Source organism: Gobius niger (genome assembly GCF_951799975.1).
Source record: "Gobius niger genome assembly, chromosome: 2".
In the NCBI taxonomy this organism is placed as follows: domain Eukaryota; kingdom Metazoa; phylum Chordata; class Actinopteri; order Gobiiformes; family Gobiidae; genus Gobius; species Gobius niger.
Genome location: NC_136853.1, coordinates 28,453,093 through 28,466,391, shown reverse-complemented (window position 1 = coordinate 28,466,391; position 13,299 = coordinate 28,453,093). Strand labels below are relative to the sequence as shown.

Below are 13,299 nucleotides of genomic sequence, written 5' to 3'. Positions count from 1 at the left end.
GCTTACACTTGTATTGCGCTTAACAAGCCAAGTGTGTCAATGCGCCACAATGTAGTCATTATTCATCAATGCCATACTCAGTGGTGGTAAGCTATTACTGTAGCCACAGCCGCCCCTAGACTGACAGAAGGGAGGCGACCAGTCTGTGCCATCAGTCCCTCCGACCACCAACCACTCACTCACACTGGCAAACACACTCTCCTTCATTCTGGAATAATGTACATGTTTTTAGTGGTCGGGAAATCGGAGTACCGGAGGAAACACGCGGAGAACATGCAGGAACGCCCTGTCCAGCCTGGGAACAAACCCGGGACCTTCTTACTTTGAAGCATGAGCGCTAACCGCTGAAATACAGTTAAAGACTTAGATTAACTGTATTTCTTTGTTTTTACAACATGTGAGAAGGATTCTGTAGTCAATCAATAACACAAGAACAGTAATAAACTTTTAGAAGGGCAATGTTTAAATTATCTAAATAATGTAATGCAAATGGTGTAAATTATAAATCGTTCTGTTGTGACCAAATGGCTGTCCTTGTGGTTCAGATGAGTTTCGAGGCTGCTCAGTCGTGGAGCTGATGAAAAAGGAAGGGACAACGCTCGGTTTGACTGTTTCAGGAGGCATTGACAAAGACGGGAAACCGCGAGTGTCAAACCTGCGGCAGGGAGGCATTGCAGCCAGGTAACATGCCTTGTTTTTATTTCTATTCATGAATGTACTTCCGTTTCTAACATTGGGAATGTTTATAACTTGTTTTTTACTATGAATGCCCTGCTACGTTTTTGAATAATGTCATTTGCGCAGGAGTGACCAGCTCAATGTGGGTGACTATATCCGCTCTGTAAACGGCATCAACCTGTCTAAGTTCAGACACGATGAGATCATTAGTCTGCTCAAAAATGTTGGGGAGCGAGTGGTGCTGGAGATTGAGTACGAATTGCCACCTGTGTGTAAGTAGATCTCTGTTAAATTAGTTTAGTTTAGTTTAGTTTATTTGAGCAGTTTACATTCTTATCACGGATAAAGGATTGTGTTCTAATGTACCCAGTGTCACATGTGGCGTGTAACAGTGTGGTGCTGTTTGTTGCAGCTGTGCAAGGCTCAGGTGTTATGTTTAAAACTGTGGAGGTCACACTTCACAAGGAGGGAAACAGCTTTGGGTTTGTCATCAGAGGTGAGCAGGACACTGCGAGTCTGCCATATTAGACTGTGCAATTAAAAACACTCAAGATACAACTTTGTTTTCTCAGGAGGGACTCATGAAGACAGGAACAAGTCTCGCCCTATTGTCATCACTACACTTAGACCAAGCGGTCCCACCGACAGGTGCGCGCCTTCAGACTGTCCCTGTCAGGACTGGTAATCTTGCAAACTGAAAACACTCTCTCTCTTTCTAGAGAGGGGACTATTAAGCCAGGTGATCGATTGCTCAGCATCGATGGTATTCGTCTCCATGGCAGCACGCTGTCAGAGGCCATGAGCATCTTGAAGCAGTGTGGACAGGAGGCCACTCTCCTGATTGAGTACGATGTGTCAGTGATGGGTCAGTAATGAACATTCTGCCTACTCTGCTATGACAGTTTCCATGCACTTGAACTTCATGATGTGAGAAGTGGTGGTCCAATCATGTCTGTGGTTTAAAAAATGAAAACATTATTTCTTTACTATCCCACAGACTCAGTTGCTACGGCGTCTGGTCCACTGTTGGTAGAAGTTGCCAAAGCCACAGGCTCCAGTCTAGGAGTAGCTTTGTCTACCTCTATGTTCTGCAACAAGCAAGTCATCATCATTGACAAGGTCAAACCAGCCAGTATAGCGGACAGGTAACAGGCTCTAGCCTTCATGACACTTCATTAGTTATGCTATTGTTTTATTGTTGGTATCTGTCTGTAGATGTGGGGCTCTTCATGCTGGAGATCACATTTTGTCTGTCGATGGAAAGTCAATGGAATTTTGTTCTTTGGCTGAAGCAACTCAGCTGCTCTCTGCCTCTGGCCATACAGTTCGCCTGGAAATACTTCCACAACATCAGGCTAGACCCGCTTTGAGTGCTCCTCAACAAGGTAAAGCAGTGTACACTACACACTACACAGCCATAAAGCAGCATGTCAGCACCCCAACATGTCGGCCTGCTATTGGACCAAAAGATTGTTCCTTTTATTATTATTATTAAAATAGATCATATAATGTAATATGAAGCTTTATTAAAATACAAATGTCGTGCAAATCCAGATTTTAAACTACATTCACAAGTTCAAATTATTCTGTATCAGGCAGCTGTAATGATCTCACATTCTCCTGAATAGTTCTGAAATTCTATAAAAGATTACATCAGCTTGAAGTAATCTTTTATAAACCCGTGTCCTCTTGTTTTAACCAACCACCCCCTCTATGCGTCTGTCTGTGTGTGTGTGTGTGTGTGTGTGTGTGTTGTATGGATGCAGTCAAGGTGCAGCGTAGTCCCCGCCCCCTACCCTGGGAGACTGGAGGCTCCACCCCTTTACTCCCCCCCTACCACTACAACACGTACCACCCTGACCAATCAAGTGCCAGGTCACACAACCGCCATACAAACAATCCCTGTATGTCCACCTCTACTTCATTCTTCTACTCTGATGACACAGCCACACTTTATAATTCATAATTTTCCTGTTTTTAGCTCTCAGCCACTCATTTTCACCAGGATCCATGTCAGCCTATAGTCTCTCTTCCCTCAACATGAGCACTCTGCCAAGAAACGCGTATCCCACAAGTCCACGGGGCACACTTATGAGGAAAAAGGGCAAGAAAAAAGATTTTAAGAGTTCATGTAAGTGTTTTGAAAATAGATGTTACGATCAACACTTTCAGCTAACTCTGAGTCCCCTGTCAGTGTCTCTTGCATCCAGCACGGTGGGCCTGGCTGGTCAGGTTGTTCACACGGAAACCACTGAGGTGACATTGTTGGGTGATGGAATAATGGGCTTTGGTCTGCAGTTGCAAGGAGGAGTCTTTGCAACCGAAACACTCTCTTCCCCCCCCCTGATTGCCTACATAGACCCTGACAGTCCAGCGGAAAGGTAAATGCACATATACCACTTTGTTTCATGCCCTCTGTCTGATATACGATTGTGCGTTTTGGCAGGTGTGGAATCCTGCAGATAGGTGACAGGATTTTGTCCATTAATGGCATTCCAACAGAGGACTCAACTTTGGAAGAAACTAATCAGCTGCTTAGAGACTCGTCCATCACGGCTCAGCTCACCCTGGAGATTGAGTTCGATGTAGCAGGTATGTGTTTTAAACTACACCACGGTCTGTGTTTTCTCACAACATGTCTTACACATAAGCATGTTGGAAATTACTCACAGAAGAGGACAGACAGAATCACTGCCTCTATGGACTGGATAACAGCTGATCAGTAGTCCCAATAAACTGTCTGCCATATGACGTGTAGGCTAGAGTCCATGAGTCTGCCGTGCATCTGTTTCAATACAAAACACAGTCTGTTATTTAAACCAGTGATGACTGACTACAACACAAGGCACAGTAATTGATTTATTCATCTCCTGACTTTCAGAGTCTGTAATCCCTAGTTCTGGCACATTCCATGTGAAACTTCCCAAAAAACCAGGAGTGGAGCTGGGAATCACTATCAGCTGTAAGTGTTAATGAGAAGGGTGCATTGATTTTACATGTGATAGTGTTATAGTAATAAGCATGTCTTAAGTATATTTGAGTCAGTATATTTAATCATCGTTTTGTTTTGTTGTGCAGCTCCGTCCAACAGAAAACCGAGTGATCCTCTGATCATCTCTGACATCAAAAAGGGCAGCGTGGCTCACAGGTACCACCCCTCACACACATGGAGTCTCAGCTGTCAGCAGTGCAGTTTGAAGCAGAAAATCTGAAACAAAGAGCCTCGCTTGTCTATTTTTACCTCTGTGTGGGATTTAATTCAATTGGTTTCAGTCATGGTTTGTTGGTTTATCAATGTTCAGAAGAGCACAAGCGTGTTCTTAGCTATTCTTAGCAGTCTTTGAGCCATCGGGTCATTCAGATTTCTTTATACAGTTGATATGCTAATACTAACATAATTGGTAATTACTGATGGAGTATTAGTTTGGTAGATTGCTGACATCTCTGACATCACTGATCACATTTACCAGGTGTCTGTATTGTCCACTTTGTAATGCCTCTCTGATAGTAATAATGTGATGGACTTTCAGGACTGGGACATTGGAGTTAGGGGACAAGCTGCTGGCCATCGATAACATTCGAGTTGAGAACTGCTCTATGGAGGAGGCTGTCCAGATCTTACAGCAGTGTGAGGAGCTGGTCAAATTAAAGATCCGCAAAGATGAGGACAATTCAGGTACTAATTTCAACATATGCGGTTTCCTACCAAAGCCAAACAAACATACTGGGTGTGGGGTAGGTTCTGTCTGAAATTACAACTGAATATTGTTCTTCAGATGAGCAGGAAGTGTCTGGCAGCATCATCTATACTGTGGAGCTGCAGAGATATGGAGGCCCACTGGGTATTACCATCTCAGGCACAGAGGAACCGTTTGACCCCATCATAATCTCGTCCCTGACCAAAGGGGGGCTGGCTGAAAGGTGCGCAAAAATAATTTATATTTTTAAATGCATCCTATGAATGTTATAAATCACTTCAATGCCCCCTGCTGGTGACAAAACATATGACTGTATATTAGTTATTGATTTTTATTATATAGCTTAATAATATCATCTTATAATCATGTGATCTCTGCAGGACTGGGGCGATCCATGTTGGAGACCGGATTCTCGCCATTAACAGCAGCAGCCTCAAAGGCAAACCTCTCAGTGAAGCCATTAGTCTGTTGCAGCAGGCTGGAGAGACCGTGACACTGAAGATCAAGAAACAGGGAGACTGTATGTTCAATTAAAACTGCTTTCACTCTCAATAATTGTATATATTGTTATATTGTGTCTAAATCCCTTTCATCATTCCTTTTTGCCATTACATAATGCTTGATGTTGTGGCAAAGAGTTACACGCATCTCTCTCTCTGTGTGCCTTTCTTTTCAGTGTCAAGTCCAAAGACCTTTGTGATTGGGCCAGGAATGGGGTTGGGACTTGAGAACCACGATGGAGAAGAGGAGCCGATTATCACAGTGGTCCCTCCGTCTGGTCAAAGATCGTTCTGTAATCTGCCGTCAGTGGACAGCGCAGTGGAATCGTGGGACGGATCTAACTTGGACAGCACATTCACCAGTCCAGGTAATGGCAGCACTAGGAATACAATGACTAAATAAGAAATAATTGACAAACAATTTAGGGGTTGATAATCGATATCTGTTGTAAACAAAGATTCAAAAACAAAGCACCACAGATACAAATGATGTCATAATCAGCGAATTTTGATAAAAGACTGAAAAACAGTTAAATGATGGTCAGTTGGAACAGGCCATCATTTTAGTAATCAGCCCTTTACTACAGTACACACATATTAATAGAAATCCTCAATGTTGGTTCCTCTTGATATTGACTTATTAAGTAACTTGTTTACCTTAATAAATACTTTTCGTAGTCCCTCTGGGGGTAAAATATGGGGGTAATATGGTTGGGGGGTCTTTCCTCTCCCCGTGGTGTCTCTGGCTAGAAAACCACGCTTGCAACTTTCCCTGCTCTGACCCGCAGACCCTATACACACTCATAGAATCACGATCAGAAAAAGCTAATGGGCTAACAGGCTACCGGGTAAAGCAAACTGTGGGCTGTGACCAAAAATATCTCCATTGTCTCATTGGGCTTTTGGCACAATGTACAATATCCCTCTCTCCCTTTGTCTTTTCTGTGTCATTATAGTATTTACTCTCACGGACAATTAATGAGTAAAAAAAACGCAACATGCTACGACACCTGCAGTGGTGCTTACGGGCTAGAGGCATTCATGCTGAACAGCAACTGAATGGCTGTTTTGATACTGTGACTGCCCCATAATTAGGTGGAGTACAGTTTGGAATCCTATTGTAGAATAAAGGGTCAAAATGCAGATGTTTTGATGTGGTTTACTGTTAATTTGGCTGTAACTACTGTGTCTCTGAATTACTCTGGCCCCTGCCCTCAATCTTCTTGGTCAAAACCGGCTCTCCATCGTAGATCCTCTGGCCCTCAAGATAATATTGAGGAATATTATTACACAAATCAGAGATGAAATGCCTGTTAAAGTACTCTAGAAATGTGAAAAATACTGCCAATTCCTGTAAAATGTATTTGCAGAACACCCATTTAGACCATATATAAGTCATGCTTTACCCACAATTGAACGGTCTGACCCTCTGTCTTTTGAAGATGAAGAAAATGTGCCCTCCACCAAGCTTTCCTACCTCTGTTCTAGGACATGACACACAACCTATTTTGAAGCAGCACCATTTCTACTACAATGAATTGATTGTCAAATGTTTTGTTTTTATATATTTTTTAGCCCCAACCTTTCAGTCAGCTCCCTTTGGTTTCCACGAGTGGCGCAATGCAAAGACGACGAACAGCCAGTCCTCGTCCTCCACTCGCCAGCGAGCCAACCCTCTCTCAGATCTGGGCCTCAGCGATGACGACTGGGACCATGCGCCGCTAGGAGGGTGAGACTCAATAACTACAATATGCTTATTAATTCAATACTGAACTGCTGATTTATATGAGTTGTGTTTCTCCAATTACGGCGTGGAACTAGATTACTACATAGATACAGAAATAGCTTCGTTGAGTGACACATTTCTGACCCTACTGTGCATGAATACAGTTTTACTTCTTATTAGATCCTTTTGAGCATAGAATCAGTCCACAACAATCTGTAGTTTCTTTACCATTGTAAGTGAAAAATAGTCACAAACAAGGACATTGTGTTTGATGGAGCGATAATGATAAACTAGGAATAGTAGAATCAACTCTAGTAAGACACATTAGTGCGAATACAGCAGTGCAAGTAACAGACCACACACAATGAGTAATAGCCTTCAACAAAACAAGCGATCTCAGAGTAACAGTATGCCTCTGTCTGCAGAGCATGCAACCGCCCCAGTGGTCTAATCACTGACAGCAGGTATCCCGCTGATTTTGACTTTCAACCCCCCACTGCTTCCTGCACCTCACAACGATTCCCCTCACTGAAACCTATGCACCGTCCCCTCATCACCAGCATGATGTGTCCCACACCACTGGCCTCTGACTGTGAGCTACTGTATTTTCCGGACAATAAGTCGCACTTTTTTTTGTTTGGCTGGGGGCGGGGTTACTCTTATTGCAATAAAGAAAACAATAAAAGCTCAATGGCCACAGCTAGAGGAACAAGTTCACAAATGGGTGCTTGAACAACGTGATGCCGGGAGAGGCTTGTCAGCGATGCAGTTACGCCCCCATGCCCAGGTAGTTGTCAAGACTAGTGCGACTTCTTCTCCGGAGCGACTTAAAGGGGCTAGATGCAAGTTAGCCATTTTATACTCACTACTGCCACCTCAGGTCATACATGTAACTACACCTTCTATATTAAAGGAATAGGCCACCGTTTTTTTGTTTTTTTTTGTTATTTTATTTTTTAATGCTTTTATAGTATGATCCCCCGGAGTGGGGGTGGACGGGGGAAGTGGGTTATGTTACATCATTTAAAAAAATAAAATAATAATAATTAAAAAAAAATATATATATATTAATAATAATAATAATAATCCATCCATCCATCCATCCATTTTCTTCCGCTTTATCCGGGGCCGGGTCGCGGGGGCAGCAGTCTCAGCAGAGATGCCCAAACTTCCCGATCCACACACACTTCCTCCAGCTGTTCTGGGGGGACCCCGAGGCGACACCAGGCCAGCTCGGAGACATAGTCCCACCACCGTGTCCTGGGTCTTCCACGAGGCCTTGTCCCACTAGGACATGCCTGGAACACCTCCCGCGGGAGGCGACCAGGAGGCATCCGAAACAGATGCCCGAGCCACCTCAGCTGGCTCCTTTCGACGTGGAGGAGCAGCGACTCTACTCCGAGCTCCTCCCGGGTAACTGAGCTCCTCACCCGATCTCGGAGGGTGCGCCCAGCCACCCTGCGAAGGAAACTCATTTCGGCCGCTTGTATTCGCGATCTTGTCCTTTCGGTCATTACCCAAATCTCATGACCATAGGTGAGGGTGGGAACGTAGATCGATCGGTAAATCGAGAGCTTTGCCTCCCGACTCAGCTCCCTCTTCACCACGACAGACCGATACAGCGACCGCATCACTGCTGACGCTGCACCGATCCGTCTGTCGATCTCACGCTCCATCTGTCCCTCACTCGTGAACAAGACCCCGAGATACTTGAACTCCTCCACTTGAGGTAAGGACCCCCCACCGACCTGGAGAGGGGAAACCACCTTTTTCCGGTGGAGAACCATGGCCTCGGATTTGGAGGTGCTGATCCTCATCCCGGCCGCTACACACTCGGCTGCAAACCGCCCCAGTGCGCGCTGAAGGTCCTGGCTTGTTGAAGCCAACAGAACAACATCATCTGCAAACAGCAGAGATGAGACTCTGAGGCTCCCAAACCGGACACCCTCCGGCCCCTGGCTGCGCCGAGAAATTCTGTCCATAAAAGTAATGAACAGAACCGGTGACAAAGGGCAGCCCTGGCGGAGACCAACACGCACCGGGAACAGGTCTGACTTACTGCCGGCAATGCGAACCAAGCTCCTGCTGCGGTCATACAGGGAACGGACAGCCCTTAGCAGAGGGCCCCGGACCCCATACTCCCGGAGCACCCCCCACAGGGCACCACGAGGGACGCGGTCGAACGCTTTCTCCAAGTCCACAAAACACATGTGGACTGGTTGGGCGAACTCCCACGAACCCTCGAGCACCCGACGGAGGGTATAGAGCTGGTCCAGTGTGCCACGACCAGGACGAAAACCGCATTGTTCCTCCTGAATCCGAGGTTCAACTAATAATAATAATAATAATAATAATAATAATAATAATAATAATAATAATAGAAAAAAAACAACAACAAAACAACAACAACAACAAAAAAAACACACAAAAAAAAATATATATATATACATACATACACACACATATACATACATATACACATATACATATTTATATATATATATATATACATATACATATACATACACACATACATATACACATATATACACATATATACACACACACATATAATAATAGTAATAATAAAAATAATAATAGTAATAATATCCTCCGACAGCAAGTAAAAATAAAAGTAATTACATTTAGGCACCGGACTAGCAGACTGTAATAATGATATAAGTTATCCAAAAAGCAAACATCAAAACAGCAGAAAAAAATAAAAAGATAAAATAGACCCAAAAATTAATTTAGTAAATAATAGTAAAAATAATAGTAATAGTAATAATAACAATAACAGTAATAATAAAGAGACATAAATGTGGTAAAAAAATAAAAATAAAAAATCACTAAATAAAAAATACAATGAATAAGTGATAGAAGGCCACCGTTTTTAAATACTAAGATATGTTCTTACCTAACCTTATACGCAGCCTCTCCCACATGTCATATAGCTCCAAAAAAGCTCACGATAGAAGCTACCAAGCTCTTCCACGTGTTCCCTATTTAAATAAAGTCACGCAGTCACGCAGCTTCTATTGACGGAAGTGAGCGGGGGAAGTCTTTAGGAGTTACTGCGCGGACGTTTTGCTCCTCGTATCATTACGCCTCACAATATAGTCCCCCTTTTTATCTGCTTATAAAATCGACATGTTACATTTCTGTGTAAATATACTTCGCATGAAAACACTTCCATAACTTTATTTAAATAGGGAACATGTGGAAGAGCTTGGTAGCTTCTATCGTGAGCTTTTTTGGAGCTATATGACATGTGGGAGCGGCTGCGTATGTGCTCCGTTTGCGTGACAGAGCGCACGGACAAAGACCAGACGGGTATATATTAACTCGACTAAGGTTAGGTAAGAACATATCTTAGTATATAAAAACGGTGGCCTATTCCTTTAAGCTTCTACACCTTAGGCCATTGTTGGAACATGAAGGGGGAGGAAAATACATAATTTTAACATTTTTAAACTCTGTATAGTCCCTTTAAAGTCTGGAAAATACAGTACTCTGCAATGTTAGGTTGGACAGTAAGAGTTTAGTTTTTTTTCTTTCTTTCTTTTTAGGTTCAACGTTGGACATGATGGGACAGAACCGGACCAGGAAGAAAACTTCTGGTCCCAGGCGCTGGAAGACCTGGAGACCTGTGGCCAGAGCGGCATTCTACGAGAACTGGAGGTAAGCAAAGAACCGGCATATTTTCAAGAAGACTGTAGACTTAGGTGCTGAGTTTGATACGGTGATGTTGTTGAACTGAGATCGGTGGTTATTGATCAATTTTGAGCTGTAGATCATAAATGGAACAATACAATGTACACGCTTTGAAATAGCCATACAGTGTTGAAACATTTCACTCTTTGTTTAATTGTTTTTATTTTGTCTGAAAAGATATAAAATGCACAATAAAAAAACACAATCTTAAATCAGGCTGAAAGAAAGAAATGGCTCCCTCTCTTCTAGGAGTCTGGAAAAGAAACGGACCTCCTCAGTCTGGTATCCTCTTTTCTCCCCACTTACTAATACTCTCCTCTCTTCAATGTACATGGAGTTTTAGCCTTGTAAAACATAGGACATCTTAGTTGTTTCTGAATGTGACTCTAACCGCACCCCGGCAGCAAGCAAAGCCCATGGTGACGCCATTGTGACATTTGAGTGACCTCACCCAGCTTTTCAACAGTCACGTTGCAGAGTCATGGTGCACCACAAACCGGGCATGGCAGTTTGAGCAAGGCATGTTGGGAAAGCTTGTGCAAGGCCTGATCGGTAGTTTGTTTTGCCAGTCATATAGCTTATCTGTTAGTCATGCATGCATCTTGTGAATTTTAAGCATTTTTTGAGTGAAAGCATAACAAAAATAGTAATAATTTGGATCATGATTTTATATCTGTAAAGTACTGGTTTGTGATGCATAGAATGATCCACATAAGAAAGCACATTATTTGTATACTTCCTATATGTTTTTAATTAACGTTATTATAGGTAATAGTGAAATTGTCTAGATATGAGGAAAGACATGGCGTGTCTAAATAAGGTAGCGCAATATATGTAGGAAAAAATTAGTACACCGTTTGGAATTTCTGCCTAAATTGGTCATAAAATGTGGTCTGATCTTTATTAAAATCACAAGAATGAGTAAACAGTGTCTGCTTAAACTAATACCACCCTAACATTTATATTTTATCAATTTTGTTTTGGGCCATAACATGTTAACATTTACAGGACAGCGTGGAATAATTGAGTACACCCTCGGCTACACACACTAGTTAAGAATAGTGTTGAGAAGCATTGTGTGATGTGCACCATGCCTCGCTCAAAAAAGAGGTCTCGGAAGACCTACAATCAAGAATTTTGATTTGTATAAAGCTGGAAAAGCATCTCTAAAAGTCCTCCACGGTGAGACAATTTGACTATAAATGGAGACAGTTTGGCTGTGGCTTCACTTCCAAGGAGTGGCCGTCCTGTAAAGATGACTCCAAGGGCACAGCGCAGCTATTTACAGACTTACAGAAATCACTGGCACAGGCCAACATCTCTGTTGACACATCTATGATACATAAAACATTGAATAAGAATGGGGTTCATGGGAGAACGCCACAGAGGAACATTGCTGCATGTTTGAAGTTTGCAAAAGAGCACTTGGATGCTCCACAGCAGTACTGGCAAAATATTCTGTGGTTTGATTAACCCAAAGTTGAACTGTTTGGGAGGAGCACACAACGTCATGTGTGGAGCAAAAATGCATCAGCACACCAATATCAAAACCCTATCCTCACTGTGAAGTCTGGTGCAGGAGCATCATGGTGTGGGGCTGTTGTGTTGCCTCAGGGCCTGGACAACGTGCTCTTATCAATGGAATAATGAATTCACAAGTTTATCAAGATATTTGGCAGAAAAGCTTGAGGCCATCTGTCCAACAGTTGAAGCTCAACAGAGGATGGAGCTGCAACAAGACAATGATCCAAAGCACAAAATCAAATCAACTTTAGAATAGTTTCAGAAGAATAAAATACACGTTCTGGAATGGCCCAGTCAAAGTCCTGATCTAAACATTATTGAGATGCTGTGGCATGACCTTAAGAAAGCCATTCACACCAGACATCCCAGGAATCTCACTGAAGAGTTTTATAAAGAGGAGTGGTCCAAGATTCATCCTGATCGTTGGATCGGGAAACGTGAAGTTATCACTGCCAAAGGAGGGTCAACCAGCTATTGAATCCAAGGGTGTATTTGGGTTGTATTAGTTCAAGCAGACACTGTTTACTCACTCTTGTGATTTTAATAAAGATCAGGCTACATTTTATGACCAATTTTGGCAGAAATGTAAGAAATTCCAAACGGTGTACTTTCTTTTTCCTCTCATTGTATATGGATGTGCAATAAAGGCTTTTTTATACATTTGTAAGAATGATAATAAAACGTTGATCAGAAGTGAACTCATACCAGACCAAATACAGATCAAGCCCCAATTAATATATATTCATGACTGCAGCTTGTAAACCTTTTGCGCTCAGAGTGGTTCATGTTATTCAGTGTTTAGCTGATATTGATTTTGCCTTACTGTTTTAGGCAACAATCATGTCAGGTTCAAGTCTCAGTCTGAACCACGACCCTACCCCTCTGCGCAGCACTCTGGGTCGGCAGGCCAGTTTTCAGGAGGGCAAAAACTCCCGTCCGCAGGTAATTAGTTAATTGCTCATCAGAGTTTGCCTAATGAATATACAAATGAAAACAGGATTTTTTTTCCGGTATTTCAGGTGAGTGCTCGATCCAACACTTTGCCTTCGGATCCTCAGCGCAGAGCTTTTGCCATGAAGAAGATGAGGCAAGAGGTGAATGAAATCCTCAACCAGAACCCCGTGGAACTCCATAAGGTACACTGTTTCATACCTCTGTGTAGCGAGTATGCAGGTGATGTCACAGCATGTCAACAGCATGAGCCAAAGACTCAATGCTGAACTTAGGAAATGTTTTGAATAGTTGAAACGCATATAGAAGTATGTTTTTTACGTGTATTCTTGTTTGTGCAGCTTACTCTGGAGAAGGTTTCGGATCTGGATGACTTTGGGTTCAGTGTTTCGGACGGTTTGCTTGATAGAGGGGTCTACGTGAACAACATACGGCCCGGAGGCCCAGCAGAGCAAGCTGGACTTCAAGCCTTTGACAGAATACTACAGGTAAAGCTCTTTTACTCATC

The 13,299-nt window shown here is 42.8% G+C and overlaps 1 protein-coding gene across 4 annotated transcripts in view; it reads left to right on the top strand.

The window, feature by feature from the left end:
• grip1 (glutamate receptor interacting protein 1) overlaps positions 1-13,299 on the top strand; it is a 46,654-nt gene that overhangs the window by 30,027 nt on the left and 3,328 nt on the right. For 3 of the 4 annotated variants that reach the window (XM_079551517.1, XM_079551516.1, XM_079551518.1), the window contains exons 3-24: positions 546-681; positions 805-950; positions 1,091-1,174; positions 1,251-1,326; positions 1,398-1,543; positions 1,676-1,823; positions 1,894-2,063; positions 2,445-2,582; positions 2,660-2,809; positions 2,873-3,059; positions 3,125-3,270; positions 3,560-3,640; positions 3,757-3,826; positions 4,209-4,354; positions 4,455-4,599; positions 4,757-4,896; positions 5,053-5,244; positions 6,452-6,605; positions 10,172-10,283; positions 12,672-12,782; positions 12,860-12,976; positions 13,133-13,279. In XM_079551517.1, the coding sequence (XP_079407643.1) occupies positions 546-681; positions 805-950; positions 1,091-1,174; positions 1,251-1,326; positions 1,398-1,543; positions 1,676-1,823; positions 1,894-2,063; positions 2,445-2,582; positions 2,660-2,809; positions 2,873-3,059; positions 3,125-3,270; positions 3,560-3,640; positions 3,757-3,826; positions 4,209-4,354; positions 4,455-4,599; positions 4,757-4,896; positions 5,053-5,244; positions 6,452-6,605; positions 10,172-10,283; positions 12,672-12,782; positions 12,860-12,976; positions 13,133-13,279 (2,942 nt within the window). Of the gene's footprint in view, positions 1-545; positions 682-804; positions 951-1,090; positions 1,175-1,250; positions 1,327-1,397; positions 1,544-1,675; positions 1,824-1,893; positions 2,064-2,444; positions 2,583-2,659; positions 2,810-2,872; positions 3,060-3,124; positions 3,271-3,559; positions 3,641-3,756; positions 3,827-4,208; positions 4,355-4,454; positions 4,600-4,756; positions 4,897-5,052; positions 5,245-6,451; positions 6,606-10,171; positions 10,284-10,565; positions 10,599-12,671; positions 12,783-12,859; positions 12,977-13,132; positions 13,280-13,299 lie in introns of all 4 variants that reach the window. The other variant, XM_079551515.1, reaches the window with a different exon arrangement.